Here is a 20,989-nt window from a genome sequence, read left to right as displayed (position 1 = left end):
GAGCTGCAGACACGGCCGCGCTCGGGAACAGTCTGGTGGTTTAAACCCCCGATCCAACCCCTTAATGCTGAGGGTCAAGCAGGGAGGCATTGAGTCTTAGGTATGACCCAGCTGGGATTTAACCGCGATCTCCCAGTCCCAGGTTTAAAAGGTGTTTTCAAACTTCCTGCCAATGAGTTCAAAAGGAGCAATCACATAACTTTCAATATGAGAGTTTTAAAGCAAAAAGAAACTGCCTCAAATGTTGGTTAAATAAGTTGTATAAATTGTGACTCTTTAAGCTGTATCAAAAGTTCAAATACAGCTGGTTAAATTAAGGTTAACTTATCAAACCTTTAAAAAATTCTTATCCGATGTTTACTCAAATCTGGTTTTAGAAAAACCTATGATTGTATTAAAACAGATGGACAAGCCTTCAGTCCCGGTTTAGCGAGCTTCGAATCCTTCCGAGAAGGAGCATTGAACGTGGAGAAAACCAAAACAAATAATTTGGCCATGTGGGAGATTCTGCGGCGATATCATATATGGTTGATTCTGCCAATCAGAGGCTTCCCCTGACGGTAGGCATGTATTTGAGCCGACCAATCAGTCATAGTGGGCTTGTTGGCGCGGACCAGCCCTGAGCGGACCACCAGAGGATAAGAGCCGAAAAACCATCCGGTAGCATGGGGGAAAAAAAAAAAAAATAATAATAATAATAATAATAATAGTCCCTTTAAGCTTTGTTATGTTGTTGTGTGAACGCAAACACTTACTGTAATAAAGATGCAGGAGTGGTGATTTTTCTTAGGAAACTATGGGCATATTACTTTACTGTGAAAGGGTTTGAGCAGCTTTGAGTAACAAATCAACTATAATTTCCATCTGTTGATGCAGAGGTAAAAATGGTGTTTCTTTTTAGTAGTTGTTTGAACTTGATCTCATCTAGAAACATTTGAATCTCATTCATGACTGGATGGACCCCCCTGCTTCAGTCCTTCAGCACGCCTCTGCATCTCGTGTAAGGTTTCAGTAAACAGCTTAGATTTTATATTTCGGACCGGCAGCCGCCTCGGAGGATGGCAGCGGTGCTCAGACAGCGCGAGGCTTTAACGGCCGTCTCACCGCACGAGACCGACCGTCACATCAAAGTTACCGCGCCTCTGTCTGAGCAGCACGCGCGCAGGCTGGAGTCGGGCGGAACAAGTCTCGCTTAGTTTTGGACAGAAGGAGGGATGTTAGATGCTCTCACTCTGCCGCTGGTCGTGGCTGTGATGTGCTGCGCCCAGAGGTGAGTGATGGGCTCAGACCGGACACCGGGACCGGCTCCCCGCTCCGGAAACACTGAGTTGTGCTTTCTTTTTCAGCGTCAACGAACCGGGCAACATGTCTTTTGTCAAAGAGACTGTGGATAAACTACTGAAGGGATATGATATCCGCCTCCGGCCGGACTTTGGTGGTATGACACAGCTCCATTATTATTATTATTATTATTATTATTATTATTATTATTATTATTATTATTAAACCTTTAACTGAATCGTTTATTCTAAGGTGCACCGGTTGCTGTTGGCATGACTTTAGACGTGGCGAGTATAGACATGGTGTCAGAAGTTAACATGGTAAGTTCAACACTAATTGTTGCTGTTGTGATGCTATTTTTGAGTTGTCTACATTAATACAAACTTAATTTCGGAGTTGCAACATTTTTTACTTGTAAAAGCTGTTTTCTTCGTCCCATGTTTATTAGCATGTCCATTCTGAATGTTAAAGAAGAGTTTAAACAGAAACCATCCATGAAAACTGATCAAACTAATAAGGCTTGCAGATCAAACATTTATCCATACGCTGCAGTTACAAAATGCAAAAGGACTATATGTCCTTGTGCCATAATACAATTAATCCAAACTTGTTTTCGTGTCCATTTTCTGAAATGACTAATAATGGAACTTTGCAGACTTTTGTGAACCACTTCTGGTTGTTGTGACTCATAAAGCTTTAAAGCTGATTATTTATGATCAAGCCTTGACAAAGTACATTTGCTGCAGTCTTGCAAATCAATATCTGCTTGGCTTATAAATAATCTAAAAATTGTGTTTCTAAGTAGTTTTTGTGTTAGTCTGCTTACACCTTCATTTCAAAATAAATTGACTAACTATTGTAATAAAATAGATATGGGGAAATGTTTGGCAGTGAGTGTGAATTGCTGTTGGCACGCTGTGAGCTTTGCACAGTTTAATGTCTTTATGCCATCTATCAGTGGTGGGAACTGCTGACAGAGCTTGATGCCCAGTCACATGGTCGAAGAGGAAATAACCCCTGACATCCGTCCTGACAAGTATATGTGATGAAATGTTCCCGTGGTGCCTTTTAATGCATCTCTGCTCAGCAGCAGAGTGGGATGGAAGAAAAGCATATGGGTGCTGAGAGCTGGTTTCCAGTGACACCAGAGATTCTTCCTATCTTTTCATTAGATTATGTTAAATCTGCACATTCACTTTAGAGGAATAGAGTAGGTCTTCCCTGATTGAAAGGCTAATGAGTAGTGTGGGTGGGGCCAAGACTTAAGTGGACTGCTGACATTGTAAAATAGTCCCAATCTCTAAAGGATATAACGGAATTGATGCTAACACTTTTTTACAATCTGAACTCAGTTTCACAGTTTTGCAAAGTTTAGCAAATTTCCCTGAATCAAACCCTTGAAGCAGGTCCTGGAGAGCACGTTTTAGTTTTAACCCTGCTTCAACACATCTGATTTCAATCGGCAGGTGATTAACAGGCTTCTGCAGAGCCTGATGAGCTGCTGCACAGGTGATTCAACCACTGAATCAAGTGTGTTGGAGCAGAGAAACCACTAAAACATGCTGGATACCAGCCCTCCAGGACGACCCCAGCCTTAAAGGCATATTCCAGTTAAAAGTTAATTGCTATTTAACTTGTTCTGAATTGAGTCCTGCAGCATTATGACTTTACAGATGAGCTAACAGCTAGCTAACATTGTGTATTGCTACTATCTTCAAACAGCTTTAATAACCTAACTTTGTGGTTTATAAGAATAAATATTAGCTAGTAGATTAGCAGTGAAGATTGGATGAGGAACTGCTTATCCTTATTTAAATCTAAGAAAAAACATTTCTTTCAATAAATAAAGAAAATAAAAAAAGCTTCCCCTTTGATGCCCATCTTTAATTAATTAATTAATTTGTTAGGCAATTTATTATTTTTATAATAATAATAATAATAATAATAATAGTAATAATTGGAAGTCACCTGGAGAAGACAAAGTACATAACTTCTGGCTTAAACATCTCAAGGTCATACATGAATATCTTGCAAGAGAATACACAAAAATCATTAAAACACCAATAAAGAGCCCAACCTGGCTAACACAGGGTCTAACATATCTGCTACCCAAGACCAATGACACAAAAAATCCTAAGAACTACAGACCAATCACATGCTTACCAACGATGTACAAGATCCTCACAAGTATCATCACAGAGAGAACAAACACCTTCCACGACAACAACAACAACATGCTACCACTAGAAGAAAAAGGCTGTAAGAGAGGAAGTTATGGAAGCAAAGACCAACCCCTGATCAACAAGATGATACTGGAAGACAGCAAAGGGAAGAAGAGAAACCTGAGTACAGCATGGATAGACTACAGGAAAGCCTTCGACAGCGTACCACACTCATGGATCATCAAAGTAATGGAACTTCATAGAATCTCACCAACTCTCATTACCTTCATGAAGACAAGTATGGACCACTATGATGCTCACTTATGAGGAAGAATCCATCAAGACGAGACCAGTAAAAGTGAGGTGTGGTATCTTTCAAGGAGACTCACTATCACCTCTCCTCTTCTGTCTATGTCTAGCCCCACTCAGCACCTTGCTAAACAACGGTGAACATGGCTATGAGGTTCAAGGTAAGAAGATCAACCACCTTTTTTACATGGATGATCTGAAGACCTATGCCAAAAACGATAACCAACAAGAGGGACTACTGCAAATAATCAAGCTCTTCAGTGATGACATCTGCATGCAATTTGGACTTGACAAATGTGCAAAGGCTACATTCAAAAAAGGAAAACTCACATCAACATCAAACATACAATTGGACCAAGAGACTGTCATAATGGAGCTCAATCAAGAGGATACATGCAAATATCTTGGGGTCAATGAAGGAGATGGAATACAACATGCTACCGTGAAAGAAAAAGTCAAAAAAAAAAAAAACAGAAGAGTCAGGCTTGTCATCAAGAGTGAACTTAATGCTGCAAATAAGATCAAAACCATCAACATTTTAGCTGTTCCTATGGTTACACACAGTTTTAACATCATCAACTGGCAACTTAAAGAAGTAAAGAAACTAGACACCAAGACCAGAAAATTGCTGACTTCTGAAAGAATGCACCACCCAAAAGCGGATGTTGAAAGAATGTATGTACCAAGACAGATTGGAGGCAGAGGACTTACCCAGCTTGAGATGGCTTACAAAACAACAACAAGGGCATCGAAAACCTACCTTGAAACAACAGACGATGCCCTACTGATCCTCGTTTGTCAACATGAAGCTCGCAAGAAGCTGTACTCTGTTACAAAAGAAGCTATAAGATATGCACAGGAACTAAACATCCCAGAGGTGGCAAGAAAAGAGAAATAAACAGTAACAAGCTTTGCTAAGAGGACCAGAAGGGAGGCAAAGAAATGGGCCCAAAAGAGGATGAGAGAAACATGGGTGGAAAAACAATGCATGGATAATACCCCTTGAGAGTAAAAAAAGCAGACGTAGAACAAGATCATACTCATCAGTAGCTACGCAGTGCAGGACTGAAGACAGAAACTGAAGGATTGTTGATAGCAGCACAAGACCAGAGCCTGTCAACGAGATCATACCACCACAAGATCATGAAAGATGGAACAGACCCCATGTGTAGAATGTGCCGGCAGTATGAAGAAACCATTGACCACATTCTCTCAGGCTGCCCCACTCTAGCCAGAACTGAGTACATCCACAGAGACGACAGGGCAGCAAGCCATGTCCACTGGAAGATCTGCAAGCATTTCCATCTACCAGCTGCAGATAAGTGGTATGACCACCAACCACCAACAGCGACTGAAAACAACAACATCACAGTGTTGTGGGACATGCCGATCAACACAGACAGGAATCATGGCCAACAGACCAGACATAATCATCAAAAACAAAGAAGAGAAGACCATCCCATCGGAAAAAACTGTCACCACCAAGGAGCTTGAAAAGCTATCAAAGTACAAGGACCTGGAAATAAAAGTCACGAGAATGTGGGGGATGAAGACAACAGCAATACCCGTCGTAGTGGGCGCACTTGGCCTCATCGAGAAGGGACTGGAAAAGAGAAAACAGATTCCTGGAAACCCAACAGTCCAAGAAATCCAGAAGATTGTTCTTCCCGGAAGTGCCCACATCATCAGAAGGACGCTTTCCATAAACCAACCCTGAAACTGCCTTAGAAGCATGGATTGGTTCTGGCACTTCAGTGAAAGCGTACAAATACACAAAAATATAATAATAATAATAATAATAATAATAATAATTGTTATAATAAATCCAAACTATATGTTTGTCAACATACTATATTAATTTATTGCTGTTTGAATTCAGTTAGGACTAGGCAGAAACTAAAATGTTTGGACTTTGAACTCAGATTCAAGACTCAAGACTTGCCAGAAATGAAGACTTTGTTCTAAATTGACTTTAAATTAAGAAAATTGTAAAGTACTGAAATTTGTTAAACTTTTAGTACTCAATGGTACTGCGTAAGTAGGACTTTTGATATTACGTATTATGATTAAATTATCTTTAACTATTGACATTTTCCAAGATGTAAACAAATTAAACCCTTTACATCATAAATTCACCAGTTGGTTTTATATTGTGAAAAATTATATGTACGCAGGACAAAAGGGATGCACCTGTCTAATTATGCATGCCTCAGCTATTGGAGATGTTGCACTTAAATAGACATGAACATTATAGTTTTGAAAATCTGAAATCTGACAACAACAACAGCCCTTAATAGGACAGTAGTGCAGTACATCAAGATCCAAGCTGCTTTTACTGCTTTTACGCTGTCTGCCTGACTGTCCCATGTGAACGCATTTATTAGACTGTCTGTTAATATCTTCAGGCATGCAGATGGGAACACAGGAAGTAAGTCTTCTGCTGAAGCCCGAAGAACTGGACACATCTAGGAAATAAGCCCTCCCAATTGCACTTGTGCATGTGTTAAAATGATCTGCTTGTGACAGAGATGATGTTCCACAAGGCTTCATAGAAACAGACACATGGCTGATCTGTCAGCCTGCTAAAAATAGGCACACTGTGGTGATGGGGTGTATGTTATAAATCCCACAGCAACATGGGATCGCTGATGGACCGCTCCATCTCTGTGGGAGCCTTACATCCTAGTTTCAATCTTTCAAGAGCTAAACTACTTCATGTCAGCTTGCAGACTTGATCTATCTGTAAACATGAACAATATGGTTTGGTGCTTTTCCCCTGAAGCTGCAGACTAACCTTTCTCCTGAGTGGATTAATGTGTGTGGCTCTACATTGTTACTAGAGATGCACTAAACTGTTTGGAAGATTTATAAGAAATTTACGATTCTGAAACGACTCTGACTCTGGAAGTAAAAAAAAATCCACACGGAAGATCTGTTCTTGCTAGTGTGAAGTGGTGTTCGCAGTGTGGAAAATGTTGGATATTTTTGTATGGTTGATTGTAAAAGGTGCTGTTATTAACCAGAAAAAAAGTGGTTGTCCAGTCTCAGCTTGGCTGGTAGCAGAATAAAGTGATTGTGCTAAATATGATTGGTTCCAATCTCTGGATGATTTTCTTTGTTGTATCTCTGATTGTGTTTTATTGTAAGATTTTCCAATAATCCATGTTCTACTATTTAAATAGCTTTTTCACTGCATAGGCATGTTGCTTGTGAATTCTTTCTTCAACCCCGTTGCCTGCATTAGCCACAGACTGATGATGAAGTGATCAGTTCAGAAAATTTTATTTTCCTTCCACCACTGCGACAAATTCACTTCTACCCCCAGAAATGGGAGCATGGGAGCTTTGCTCCACTGCATTCATTCATACTAGAGCTCACACCAAATTTATAAAAAATATATGTTAATGAGACCTTTAAATCAGATATAAGCTGTGTTTCCACCAAAAGAGTTCCTGGAAACCTCTGGTGACAGGGCAATGTGATGGCTCAGACCTCTCAGCCGTTGTGTCTCCATGCAGCATTGGCTCTTACAAGACTTCAGAGTATCTGATTTGTTGTCAGCGTGTGATGTCACCAGCCCCAGAAGGCATCCACTGATATTAATAACATTAAAAGTTTTATGCTGTAATTTAATGCATTCAGGGGATCAGAAAAGTGGCTGTGCATTGTAAAATGTGGTGTTCAATGAACAGAAGTAGTGTGGGTTTTTTTGAAGGTTCTTTCTGCGACAACAAAGCTCCGTAAATTATGTAGTTGCAGGGGATTTCCGCTGCGTGTTTTGGTTTAGAGAATTTAGTAACTGTTATTTTAAAGCAGTGCAAACTTTGCTCATTTTCTTTCTTTCTATTGTGCTTCACCAGCAACTCTTCTAATTGTTTTGGACGATGTCTGCTGATGTCATTTCCTACTGGGTTACAACCAATCAGAGTTCACCAAAGGTTCTGCTCAGCCACTCTACTGGGCCATTCCGAGTCCATACCCCAGCCCAAGTTCTCCGTTGTGTCCTGACAGTGGCGGGAAAACGGTCCTTCAGGCCGGCTCGCTGAAGCGGAGACATGTGCACGCCACAAAATTCCAGTAAAATCACCCTAAAGTTCCGATAGTGGAAGTGTTCCTTTAGAGGAGAAAATGCTGGTCTGGCTCTGTCAGAGGTGACAATGTAGAGAATGCAAGTACAGAGAGAAGTTCTTTTAAAGATGAGGTACGAGTGATTTTAGGTGACACAAAGAGAACTTCTCACCTGCTGAGAAGGGATGATCTTTGATACAGAGATACACAACGTGTAGGTCCTGTTGTTGTGTCTTGCTGGTCTTGTTGTCTGGTCATTTTGGCTTGACGCCAATTGTCCTCCCCCATTTATTTTTTTTCCACAAGTGCAGGGACAAAAAGTCCCTCTTTTAGATGTTACTCACAATGCAAATGGGCACCTGTCCATCTTCTAGAACCTTTTTATGCTGCAAGGCAGATCCTCCCAGAAGTGTTGTCACACATCGCCTCAGTTTGAGTCAGCTGAAAGACAAATCCATCATTAGCTAAAACCCCCCATCTGTTTTTGACACTTTAACATTAACTACGTTCTGTAGTGTTACCCTTTAGAAATCTCACACTCCAGATGTTTTCACAGATTTATATGGAGAAGCTTAGTTAACAAGTCAAATGCATCAAAGCCGCAGGCTCCAGCTGCTTGTAGGGTAAAGAGAGCTCAGCCACAAATACTGGTGTGTTCCTCTATAAACAGCATGCAGCGCTTCACACTGCGCTGCTGCATTTAGTATTACACAATAATGGGATGTGGCTCTGCAGGAACATGAAGCCTGTGTGCAGCTGGAACCCTCCTGCAGGATGGTTAAAATAAAAATTTAACTCTGAGAGTTTTTATTTGGCAGAACCACACAACTTCCTGTTAAATAAGCTGTGGTTGAGAACCTTAGCAAGTTCAGTGTGTTCGGTTCCATCTAAGGCCTTAAATAAAAGAAGGCATTTCTGCTGCAGTTTCTTCATGACTCAGGGGCATTTTAATCATTAAACTAGATTCTGTGTGAAGAAATCTATCAGTTAAACATCTAAAGGCGTTTTACTGGGAATGCTTTCACAGCAAATCTAACTGGAATGTGAGAACATTCATTAATAACCAAAATAAGGAATTTTAAACCTAAAATTCCCAGTTCTTCCAAACACAGCTTGTATGAACTTAGTGTGTTTTAGTTGTACAACTCAAAACTATATTGTTTTCCTCTCACTGGCTTCTTCTGCAACCACAGTAGGGCTGTTGGGAAAGTAATCATAATAATCATTCATACTGATTAGTCCTCGTGTTGGGACAAATATTGCATTTGAAAACCTCTGGTTGTTATTTCACATAGTGGGGGCAAACATGAGTCAGACAGTCCCGGTCTGTTTTCCCTCATCCTTCTGTCTTTAATCATGCTAGAACAGCACAAGATATACTTGAGTTTAGCCTTTACCAGACTTTAAATTGGGCATTTTTTGGAAGTCCTTACAAAATAAAATAAGGCTTACCATGCATCTTCCATCCATCCATCCATCTGTCCATCCATCCATCCATCCATCTGTCCATCCATCCATCCATCCATCCATCTGTCCATCCATCCATCCATCCATCCATCCATCCATCCATCCATCCATCCATCCATCCATCCATCCATCCATCCATCCATCCATTTTTGTCTGCTTATCCAGGGCCATTAAAAATAAGCAGAGACATCCATTCCCAACAGAGAATGCGCGCGACCACGTCCCTTACAGGGTCCTGTGGGGGATATTTCAGGAGGACCAGGGGTACCAGGCCCTCTGATAGATTCCTATATGAGCGGTGTCAGAGCTTGGTCCCTATTGTCAGCAGTAAGTCATGTTTGTTCCCGGTGAGAGTTGGACTCTACCAAGGCTGCCCTTCATCTCCAGTTCGGTTCAAAACTTATTTGGACAGGATTTTTAGGCGCAGCCAGTGTGGTGAGGGGATCTGTTTGGTGGCCTGGGAATCAGGTCTCTGTTTTGTAGATGATCTTGTTGGCTTTATCAGACTGTGATCTCCGGCTCTCTGGAGCGGTCTGCAGCCGACTGTGAAGCAGCTGGCTTGGAGACCTTGGTCTTGAGTCGGATAAGGGGTGAATGCCTTCTCTGGGTCAGGGATGAGTTCCTGCCCCAAGTGGAGGAGTATTTCAGGGTCTTGTTCGCGAGTGGGGGAACGATGGAGCGCCATGCATCATATGTTAATTTAATAATGTCGTTTTTGTCAATTCTGCAGTTTGAGTGATCATTTAAAACTGAAATTGAAATTGAAATATTGATTTGATTAATTGCACAGCCCTAAGATGCAGCGTGCAGCTGTTTACAGATTTTTAAATAACCACTTAATCTAATGTTCCAAGTAGAGCAATAGCAGCAATAGCAATTAGCTAAATCTAACGGACTCGTTTCTTACCCTTTGTCTATTGTCCAAAAGGTCCAACGCCCTGACTTGTATCTGTCAGATGCGGTGAAAAGTTCCGATTGGTTATAATGCTGTTCAGAACACAGTCATTTTATTTAGTCGCCTTGCATGCGGCCTAATTACATGTAAGTACTCACAAGAAACATGTTTATGAGAGAATTAGAGGAAGGAAATCTAGCCTGGAAAGATGACGATTTAATGCATGGTTAGCACAAAGCTTCAGCTATGTTTGAAATCTACTGAGAAAACATTTCTGTCTAATTAAGGGATGATAAGCCCCTCCCCTTACACGGGACAACAATCCGAGTGCTAGTCCTAATCTTGTGATAGAAATCCTTGGAGTTAAGTTGACATAAACACAGAAGAACCATGTCTGAGTGTGATGGTGAACCATGTGAGGATATGACAGTCTCACCCTCTCACTGGGATTCACGCTGAAGCCATGACTAATTAGCTGCAGATATAATAGAAAGCATATAAATGCAACAAATCAATCAGCTCAGCAGTCTTGGGGAAGCTGGTTGTCCTGCCTTTCACACTTCTGTACTTCTAGCCTGAAGGAAAGGGTGTAAATAGTCCATGATGAAGGTGGCTCGCCTGTCGACTCTGTGGCGGACGTGCTCTGCAGCGAGGGTTGTGGAGTGGAACGTGACATTCGATGAAATAATCACACTTCACAGCTATGACTCAGCTTTGCTAAATAAACATGACATCAGTGAGGCAAAAATTATGACAAACCTGAAACGGGTATACAAATCATTGGAAAAAATACTTGCCAAATTCTTGAGGTGGATTTATTAGAAAGGGAACACAACAAGGTCTCGTATCCCCACAATCCCAGCAAAAGCATATCGCAAAGTAAAAATCAACAAAAACATTCTTAATTATAAATTAATCCAGCCCTCCATTTTTGTTGGGAACTTGTGTTGTCCTTTCAGACGTGAGGCACCTGATTCAGCTGCATCCGACTTAATTATCTTAACACAATACAGTGTTTACTTACATTAGCTGATTAGCATTAGCACTGGTTTTCATGCTGCTGTGCAGCTCAGCTACAACAACGAAAGATTTATTATTTTCTGCAGATATTACATCATTCCCTCTCCCAGGCTTCTTCTTTACATAGTTGACTCATTTAGATCGCTGTTCATGTTGTAATGTATTAACGAGGTGGGGATTCTCCGAGAATAGTCTCTGTTGCTGCTCTGATCAAGGAGCGCCTTCCTCCTTTATTAATAATAATTCTGTGGCCACTTGCTATCATTAGTTTATTTCCTAATACGACTGATCTGAATAAACAAGAAACATTAAATATCGGACTTCTTGTGTCACATCAGCTGCTACTGATGCATATCATCCCATTGTCTTTCACAGTAATCAGATTAGGCATTTGTCATTTCACTCTATTGAATTCACCCACTTTCTGCCATCAGTCTTTAATGTTTTACTGAGATCCAATTAGAGAGTAAATTATGGCGAGTGCATTAAGAACAGACTGAAAGTTCAAATCTAATATTCTCACTGAGATGTTTCTCCATCACAGGATGTCTGATTCCAAAGCTCCAACGCTTCTGTGATTAATGGGATGAATTAGGTAAAAATGGGTTTTTTATGTTAGAGCATAAAGTTCCAGAGTGAGGGAATATCCAGTCGGCTCATGATGGGTTTTCCAAACATGAAGAATCTAGCATTAAGCACAGTGAGGCTGTGTGTGTGTGTGTGTGTGTGTGTGTGTGTGTGTGTGTGCGTGCGTGCGTGCGTGCGTGCGTGTGTGTGTGTGTGCGTGTGTGTGCGTGTGCGCACACGCGTGCATGTGTGTGTGTGTGTGTGTGTGCACACACGCGTGCGTGTGTGTGTGCGCGTGTGTGTGTGTGTGTGCGTGTGTGTGTGTGCATGTGTGTGTGTGTGTTTATTTCTCAGTGACCTATATTTTGTCAACCACTGGATGAATCATTGGCTGTGCATCTGTTTCTAGGTAACCTTTGCAGCTAAAACCGATCAAGATGGCCACCAAAACTAATATTAGCTTGTCTTCGCTAACACAAAAATGACCATAACTGTTAAATCTACAGATATTGAGCTAAAAGATGAGTGTGTTTGTACCTGAGAGTAATTGTAAATTGATCGTGTTAAATATTTTATTGTAGGATGAGATCCTAAATGTCTATTTCACTAACCTAGAAATCTAGACCTGTGTAGGATGGTTAGCCAGGCTACTTATTCACTTGTGTTTTTCAATAAAACAACATCTGAGAAGACAAAAACATAATAATTAGCAGTATTTATAGAGCACCAGGTTCCTGTATTGAATCATTCACAAACACAGTTTAGGGAATGTTTAATGGAATCAGTAACAAGAAAGTGTTTCTCTGTGGGGACTTCAACATTGATTTGAAAAATACAAACAATTTATCGAACGACTTTGTAAAGTCCATGCGTCTACTTGGTCTGTTTCCTCTGATAACCAAACCCACAAGAATTACTGTACAAAGCTCAACGATTATAGATAACATGTTTTGTAATGTTTCAGGGGGGTTGGAGAGTGTTGGAATCATAATGACTGATATTAGAGATCATCTGCCAGTTTTCACGTGCTACAAGAATGATCAGATTAGACATCAACCTCAAATGGAAAATCTTATAAGGGATCGGTCACAAAAAGCCATAGACTCATTTAATAGAGCCCTAAAACTGGGATGAAATATATACACATTATGTAAACTTGGCCTACAGCTCTTTTATAAGAACACTGTGCAGTCAATACAAAAAAAACTGTAAAATAAAAAACTTACAAAAAAAGGATGAGAATAAACCATGGTTGACAAAAGGACTGCAACATGCCTGCTAGAAAAATAAGCCCTATACAGAAGCTTTTTAAAACAAAGAACCAGCAATGCTGAGCACAGATACAAAAATATAATTATTATCATAATCTACTAGAAAAAAATAAAAATATAAAGGCAACTTGGGGAATAATAAACAATGTAATAAAAAGAAATAAATCAGTTTCAACTGTTCCGAATTATTTTTTAAATGAAGACACTGAAATAAACGATCCAAACAAAATTCAATGAATTTAATAAATTCTTTACTAACGTGGGACCAAGCTTGGCAAACAACATTACAAAAATAACTAATTATAACAGGCAAAAAAGTTATAAGTAACAAAAATAGCATGTTATTAAATCCAGCGACTAATGAAGAAGTAAGAGAAGTTGTAAAAAAACTCATCAATTAAAAAACAACTGACTGCGACAGTTTAGACGTAAAAATAATAATAAAACATATAATAGAGAATATTATCAATCCCTTTACTTATAAATGTAACTTATCATTTACAACCGGCACATTTCCTACCAAAATGAAAATAAAGTCATTCCACTTCACAAAATTGGAGATAAGCATATCTTCTCCAACTACCGACCTATATCCCTTCTGTCAATTCTCAAAAATATTAGAAAAACTATATATTACCAGATTGGACGCATTTCTGAACAAAGAGAATATCTTAAATGACAGTCAGTATGGGTTTAGACCAAATCGCTCAACTTCAATGGCACTAATGGAATTAACAGAAGAAATATCGGAAGCCATTGACAAAAAAAAAAAAACATTTGATAAGTATCTTCAATGACCCAAAAAAAAAAGCATTCAATACAGTAGATCGTGACATTCTTCTAAAAAAAACTTTGTAAATATGGCATAACAGGAACAGCCCTAAAATGGATAATGAGTTATTTACATGACAGGAAACAGTATGTTCAAATAAACAACATCAAATCCAATCTGGAAAATATTACTTGTGGGGTACCACAGGGGTCGGTACTAGGCCCTAAACTATTTATTATTTATAAAAATTAGGGCTGCACGATATTAGGAAAACCTGTGATATTCGATAACAGTGCTTAATATCGCGATATCGATATTACTCACGATAAATGAACAAATACTAAAGTATGCAGTGTTGATGTCGTCTGACGTCTGCTCTGGGCTCAAAGCAAACAAAAACTAATGCATGAATTCCATTACAACATAACATTTTTATTGCAAAAACATGCAGCTGCACCCAAGGGCGTCAGTTTGTTTTCAGAATTGCTGGGGACAATAACCATACACTTGAGAGGGGTTTAAAAATTGCTGGGGACAATAAAGTAGGCTAGCACAGGGGTCGGCAATCCGCGGCTCTGGAGCCGCATGCGGCTCTTCCATCCATCTGATGCGGCTCTCTGTGCTTGTAAAATAATGAATGGATATTTAAATAAAATGCTTTATATTTTACTGCATTAATTTTACATCTGTATGCCAATTCTAAATGTAAAGATTGTCTGCGTAAACCTGAACAGGTCCAACCTGGTCTTACTGTGAGACCGGGTTGACGGGTCACGCTTGTGCGTAATCATATAGGCGCTTTCTGAGCTGAAGAGGATGTGAGATTCTGGGACTCTCCTCAGACGGCTGCTGGATGTGTCGCCACATTGGAGACAGGAACAAGCACTATTCAGCCAAAGTTTCATAATCAGGGAACATTTTCTAAGTGACAAGTCTCTCTGAGAGACCGGGTTTGGAAAACACTCGCTTCAGTGGGAGGAACCTTCCCGCATGCGCTCTGGTTCTCTGGGTGGCTCTGGGGTTAATCAGCTTTAATTGTTTCTCTTTGCAACAATCTTCACAGGAAGGCAAAACAGTTAAACGGCAGGTTACATATATTTCCATTTGACTGTTTATTTTGACAGATGAACTCAAGGATGTTGCTTGGTTTGAAAGAATTACCCCGACGCACACTGATGCGCATGGATGAGCTGACATTTTAATCGTTAACGCACATCGCGGAGGTAAAATATTCCCATCAGAACATCAGAGCTTTATACTGGACACTGTGTTCAGCGCGGCTCGGAGCGCCCACGGTGGACAGTGAGCTGAAGATCTGGGGTTTGCAGCGCAGTGCAGAACCACAGCGCATGCAATAAGATTTCCTCCCACTGAAACAGTCTGGAAACCCGGTCTCTCTGAGGGATGTGTCACTTGGAAAAATGTTCTTTTTATGAAATTATGAAACTTTGGCTGAACAGCGCTTGTTCCCGTCTCTAATATGGACACGCATGACGCAGCTCAGAAAACACCTGTAGAGACATTTGATTATGCACAATGTTTATGTGGAGCAGAAGTGGTCGGCCCACGGCAGGTGAAACGTTCCTAGCCTACATGAAGGGAAACTGTTTAATTGTAACATTAATATGTTACTGGACACGCTGGTCTGGTTGGTTAGACCAGTGTTTGAAGTGGAAAACACACACACACACACACCAATTAAAATAATGCTGATAGCATGGACTAGAAGACAGGTGATGGTTTACGTATTTAAATGATGATCAGGCTGCTGTAAAATGTAATCTCCATCCACATCCAGACACAATTATCCTCTATTCTGTCTCTATTTGCTCTGCTCTTGTCTGGGCTGACGTAGCTGATGGTGCGCGCGGCGCGCCTAACTAGCGGCTGATGCACATTTACGCATTTGGAGAGGTGGGCTGGATGCTTTGCGTTTACTGGAAGATGGTCCACTTAACGCACGGGTGTAGACTACATATTAATGACAAATGAATGAAAATTAAATTGTGAGTTTTTACTTCATATTTTAGAAATAAAAAGGACGGGGGAACACATTTATGACGTCTTTTTAAACGAAATTTTCTAGCGCGACCTGCCTGCTTCACTTAAGTCACTGCTTATTAAGGTCCGTCCAAAATTACCGTGGGAAATGGGTAATAATGGCTCTTTGATGGGAACAGGTTCCCAACCCCTGGTATAAGATCTGAGCTGGTAAAACAAAAATCCTCATCAGCAGGCGTTTTTGAAAGTGGGGGGGACACAGCTGCCAATCACAAATTTTGCCGGGGAAATGTCCCCGGCATCCCCGGTTAAAATGACGCCTATGGCTGCACCTGCTACTGTATTAGCAGCAAAACAACAAACTGCATGCATGCAGTTTCTCAGTGACTTTAAAACATCACCTCCACCATAAAACTTTTTCTGATGCTCCAAATACAGAAAAACATCCCTTACCAGGGTTTTTGAATGAATAAAAAAAAATCAGAAAATAAGTTTAAATGTTAAATAATAGTTAAAAACACTTAAATGCAACAGCAAATTCTCTCGTTGCTACTGAGCATTTTCTCCACTTATGTGGTTATGATAGAAGGCTGTTGCTGTAATTGGGAAGTGAACTGTGCTGGGCCAAACTAGGAGAATATTAAGATTTTCTGAGGGAAAGAGAAAAACAATTGTCTACCTTTCAGAAGAGGAACTGGCAAAAAACTACATGGAAAATATGTGAAAATGTTTGTTTTTAACCCCAAATTGAACAAGTTTACCTAGATCTTAAAAAGCAGCTCAGATGATGAAACTGCAACTATGATTCTGATAACAAGCTAACACATTGAACTAGCTCCTCTAAGATAACCGGCTAGCAGAGCTTCTGACTGACAGTTTATGTGCAGCAGCAAATCAACTATCCTGATTAACAAGGTTATAAAAGCTCATAAATGAAAAATCACTTTGATGTGTGGGGGAACTTTTCCAGGCCCTCTTTAGCAGGGTGGGACTGGGAGGAGAGTGCTGTAGCCTTTTAGCTGGAAGCTAACCGGAGCCTGGGGCTAACACTAGCGACATGAAGGCGGGTTGATTCACCGGCACGTGTCGCAGTCAGCCCGGTAAAAATGATTAACGACACCGAGCGGACTCGCGTTCACTTTTGAAAGCAGCGCTGAATCCAGAAACATCAGCACAAAGTGCGTTCGTTGCTCTGAGCCAGCATGACGAACAAGGGAACGGCACCGCTAACTCTGTTCGGGTGTTTCTTTTCAAAAGGGTCTATGTAGGGGGCGGGCGTATTACGTGAACGGACCCATCTGATTGGCCCATATCAGAAGGGCTACATTTGATTGGTCAAATAATACTTCCGCGTAAAAAACAAAGCTGGTTTACAAAAAGCTGATGTATGACACGGATGGAAGTGTTTGAACCAAACATTTATCTCTGTTTTTGCCGTGTTTTGCGATGGGCCTATCGCACGTCCTGTTATCGCGATGACGATAATTTTTCGATATATTGTGCAGCCCTAATATAAATGATATTGTCTCTACATCTAATATGTTAAAGTGTATCTTATTTGCAGATGACACAACTTTTTATTATTCAGGAGACAATATTGATCAAAAAGCAATAAGAATTTAACAAGAAGCAATTATAGAGATCCATCCGTCCATTTTCTGAACCCGCTTTGTCCACGCAAAGGGGGGGCTGGTGCCTATCTCCAGCGGTCAGCAGGCAATCAGGCAGGGTACAGCCTGGACAGAGAGCCAGTCCATCGCAGGGCATTATATAGATCCATCCAGCCAATTATTTATCGAATTAAAAACATTAAAATTTTACGACCTAATAGATTATACTATTTTGAAATTTATGTATAAAGTCGACAAGAAGCACCTTCCAACAAATTTGATCATAAGATTTATGGAAAGAAAGAGTAGTTATGATTTGAAAGGCAACAAAATATACATGATACCAAAGCATAGGATAAATATAAAGGAACGTTACGTATGGAGTCAAAATGTGGAATAAATTAAGTACCGAAATCAAGAATACCAAAACAATATATACCTTTAATAAACATATTAAAAATGAAAGGCTTAGCTTATATGATGCTATGAGATATATGTATTTATGAAGTAGAGAGAATGAAAGGGAAAACACACATTGTATGTTCTACTTTGTTTCTTTTAGCTATTATTTTTTGTGTTTTATTTTGCATTATTTGTTTTCACCTTTCATTAATATAAGAGGGAAAAAAATTATTTTTTGTGTACATGTTTCTTTTCTCTCCATTTTTTGCCAAAGCTAAATCAGTAAACCAGGTCAGACAGTTTTTTTTAACTATAATAACTTTGTTGTCATTTGTATTTATTTTTGGATAACATAAGTTTTGCTTCTTTCTGTTCCTTTTTCACTTTGTGTTGTCGAAAGCCTGTTTTGTGTTTTGTTTTTAATTGTGAATAAATGAAAATAAATTTAAAAAATAATTGTATATATATATATATATATATATATATATATATATGGCATAAATTGTGATGCTAAACTTTTCAGAATACATTTTGTAACGCATTTTTTTTCCTAATTAATAAATCATAATTAAAGAGTTACATTCACACCCCTAGTTTAAACAAAGTGGAAAAGCCTGAGAGGCGATAAGACGGGGCCTGAAACCGATTCCTCTGGGACCCATGAGGGTGTACTGTGGAGGGTGTACTGCTGACTTGTGTTGTGTTGTTTGTGAGATGCAGCAGCACTGGTAAAGGCGTTTGAGGACGACTACTGAAGTGGTATCTGAAGATATGTAACAGTCTAAAATAGCCGCGGTCCAGACATGTAAAGAGTGTGTTGGTAGTAAAGCTCCATCGCAGCAGGATGTAGGAGCTGTCGAAGGAAACGGATTCACCAACCCACACGTCAGCGCTGTGTGGGCCCAAAGCTACTCTTTATGGAAGGTGGGAGAGAAATGGGGTGAGAGCACTTAGAAGGGAAGGGAATTTTTTAAACCAGAAAGAAAATTAGATAAATTGGCTCCCATTTGACTAAACATTTGTTCCTTTTGTACACCATGAATTATGTATTGGATCAAATCAGAGTCACATTTCTCAGTTTAAATCCACTCAGCACCAAACAAGCTAACAGTTTAAAGAATTTGTGCAGATGTATTTTGTAAGAGTGTTTGTGTAAAATATATCAGCTCTTTGGTCTAAATCAGGTCAGCAGTTGTTGTTTTGATTTTCAAATCTAGTCCTTTTTAAGATAAATTTACCTTTGAGTAGACATTTTCTGCCTAGTTGTGTTTTTATTCATTTCCTGTGACCTGTTTATTTATTTAGGATAACATTAGTCAGCAGAACAACACCAACCCAGCTTGTAAAGAGATCCATTAAAACTCTGGAAAAGCTCTTTCATTTGATGGATCAGTGTGTGAAGTTTGTTGCAAGTGAAAGCTTAATAAATCATTGATGTATTTGCAGCTAAAGTTGGCGTTCATCTGATTCTTGTTGAGTTTGCTCACCTGGAGCAGAGTGTCCATACTTTCATAAACATCACTTTTGTTTTTGCTGGAAGCTGCAGGCAAGTGCTGGACTTGATGCTCTTATTCAAGGCATGCTATCAGCTTGAATACTGACAGCTGCAGAGATTTTCACACATGAAACAGAGTTAATTATTTATATAACATGCTGCACGATTCGGTCTGTGGGAGTTTAACCAATCGTTTACCTTCCACAGGACTACACACTGACTATGTACTTCCAGCAGTACTGGAGAGACAAGAGGCTGGCCTATGCAGGGATCCCGCTCAACCTGACCCTGGACAACAGAGTCGCAGACCAGCTCTGGGTCCCAGACACCTACTTCCTAAATGACAAAAAGTCCTTCGTGCATGGAGTCACGGTTAAGAACCGCATGATTCGGCTACATCCGGATGGCACGGTTCTATATGGACTCAGGTCTGAACCCTTTATGAGGTTGCACCAAAGTATTTATTTTCCAAGTTCCTCTGTCTTCTCCCAAGAGTTTCAACACTTCCATTAGAATTAGGATATTCTGAGGCATGAATGTTTTCTTGTGGATTAAGATGAAAAAAGAGAATGAGGAAAATGTTGGTCTACCATCATTTTCAATAATGTTTTCAAAGCTGCATGTTTTTTTGCAAAGTGTCCCATTAACCTGTTAAATGGCAAGTCAAGCACTGATCCAAAAAGAAAGTCGCCCTCCTACCAGAGTCTTACTCCACCCACATTTCCTGTTTAAAGAATGCATCAAAAAGGAGGTGTTGCCTGGCAGATTGAGTGGGCGGAGCTGCACCAGTGACACAGATTAACAACAACACAGACTAACAAACACACACACACACACACACACACACACACACACACACACACACACACACACACACACACACACACACACACACACACACACACACACACACACACACACACACAAAACATACTTGTTTGGACCTCCATTGACTTCCATTGCATTTAGTGACTCTACGGGCAGCAGTAGCTCAGGTGGTAGAGCGGGTTGCCTCATGATTGGAGGGTCCTGGGTTCGATTCCAGCTCCCTCCAGGGGTATCCTGCTGTTGTGTCCTTGGGCAAGACACTTCACCCAACTTGCCTGCGTTGGTGGTGGTCAGAGGGGCCGATGGCGCCAAATGGCAGCCTCGCCTCTGTCAGACTGCCCCAGGGCGGCTGTGGCTACAAAGTAGCTTACATCACTGGCAGTGTGTGAATGTGAGAGTTCACACAAGCATCTTTGAGTGTCCTAATAAAGCGCTATATAAGTTTGATGATTATTATTATTATTATTATTATTATTATTATTATTATTATTATTATTATTATTATTATTATTGTTATGCCTAATCCAGGATTTTCCCTTTTGGTCCTCAGGACCCACTTCTCTACATGTTTTCCATGCTGCCTTTTCAAGCACCAGTGTTTTCCTGCTGTCACACACCTGACTTAAAGAATGAGTGGTTAACAGGCATCTGCAGCACTTGATGTCCTTTTAAGGAGGCAATGCAAATATATAAATCAGGTGCTCTGAAGCAGAGACATGGGAAACATGCAGAGCAGGGGGTCCTCGCCCTAACCCTAATCCTTGGGAAACAAAGTGGCCTAAGCCATACCCTAACCCTAGCCCTAACTAATGCTGTACTGACTTTAACCTAATCTAATCTA

General features: G+C 40.2%; 1 protein-coding gene across 5 annotated transcripts in view; it reads left to right on the top strand.

The window, feature by feature from the left end:
* The window catches only part of gabrb3 (gamma-aminobutyric acid type A receptor subunit beta3), a 62,786-nt gene that overhangs the window by 28,518 nt on the left and 13,279 nt on the right, over positions 1–20,989 (top strand). For 3 of the 5 annotated variants that reach the window (XM_070545457.1, XM_070545456.1, XM_070545460.1), the window contains exons 3-5: positions 1,347–1,438; positions 1,534–1,601; positions 19,528–19,748. In XM_070545457.1, the coding sequence (XP_070401558.1) occupies positions 1,347–1,438; positions 1,534–1,601; positions 19,528–19,748 (381 nt within the window). Of the gene's footprint in view, positions 1–853; positions 1,271–1,346; positions 1,439–1,533; positions 1,602–19,527; positions 19,749–20,989 lie in introns of those variants that run through there. The other 2 variants (XM_070545459.1, XM_070545458.1) reach the window with 1 other exon arrangement.

This window comes from Nothobranchius furzeri, chromosome 16, assembly GCF_043380555.1.
Source record: "Nothobranchius furzeri strain GRZ-AD chromosome 16, NfurGRZ-RIMD1, whole genome shotgun sequence".
Taxonomy (NCBI): domain Eukaryota; kingdom Metazoa; phylum Chordata; class Actinopteri; order Cyprinodontiformes; family Nothobranchiidae; genus Nothobranchius; species Nothobranchius furzeri.
Note: the sequence above shows the minus strand (reverse complement) of the source record. Positions and strands in the feature narration are given on the sequence as shown.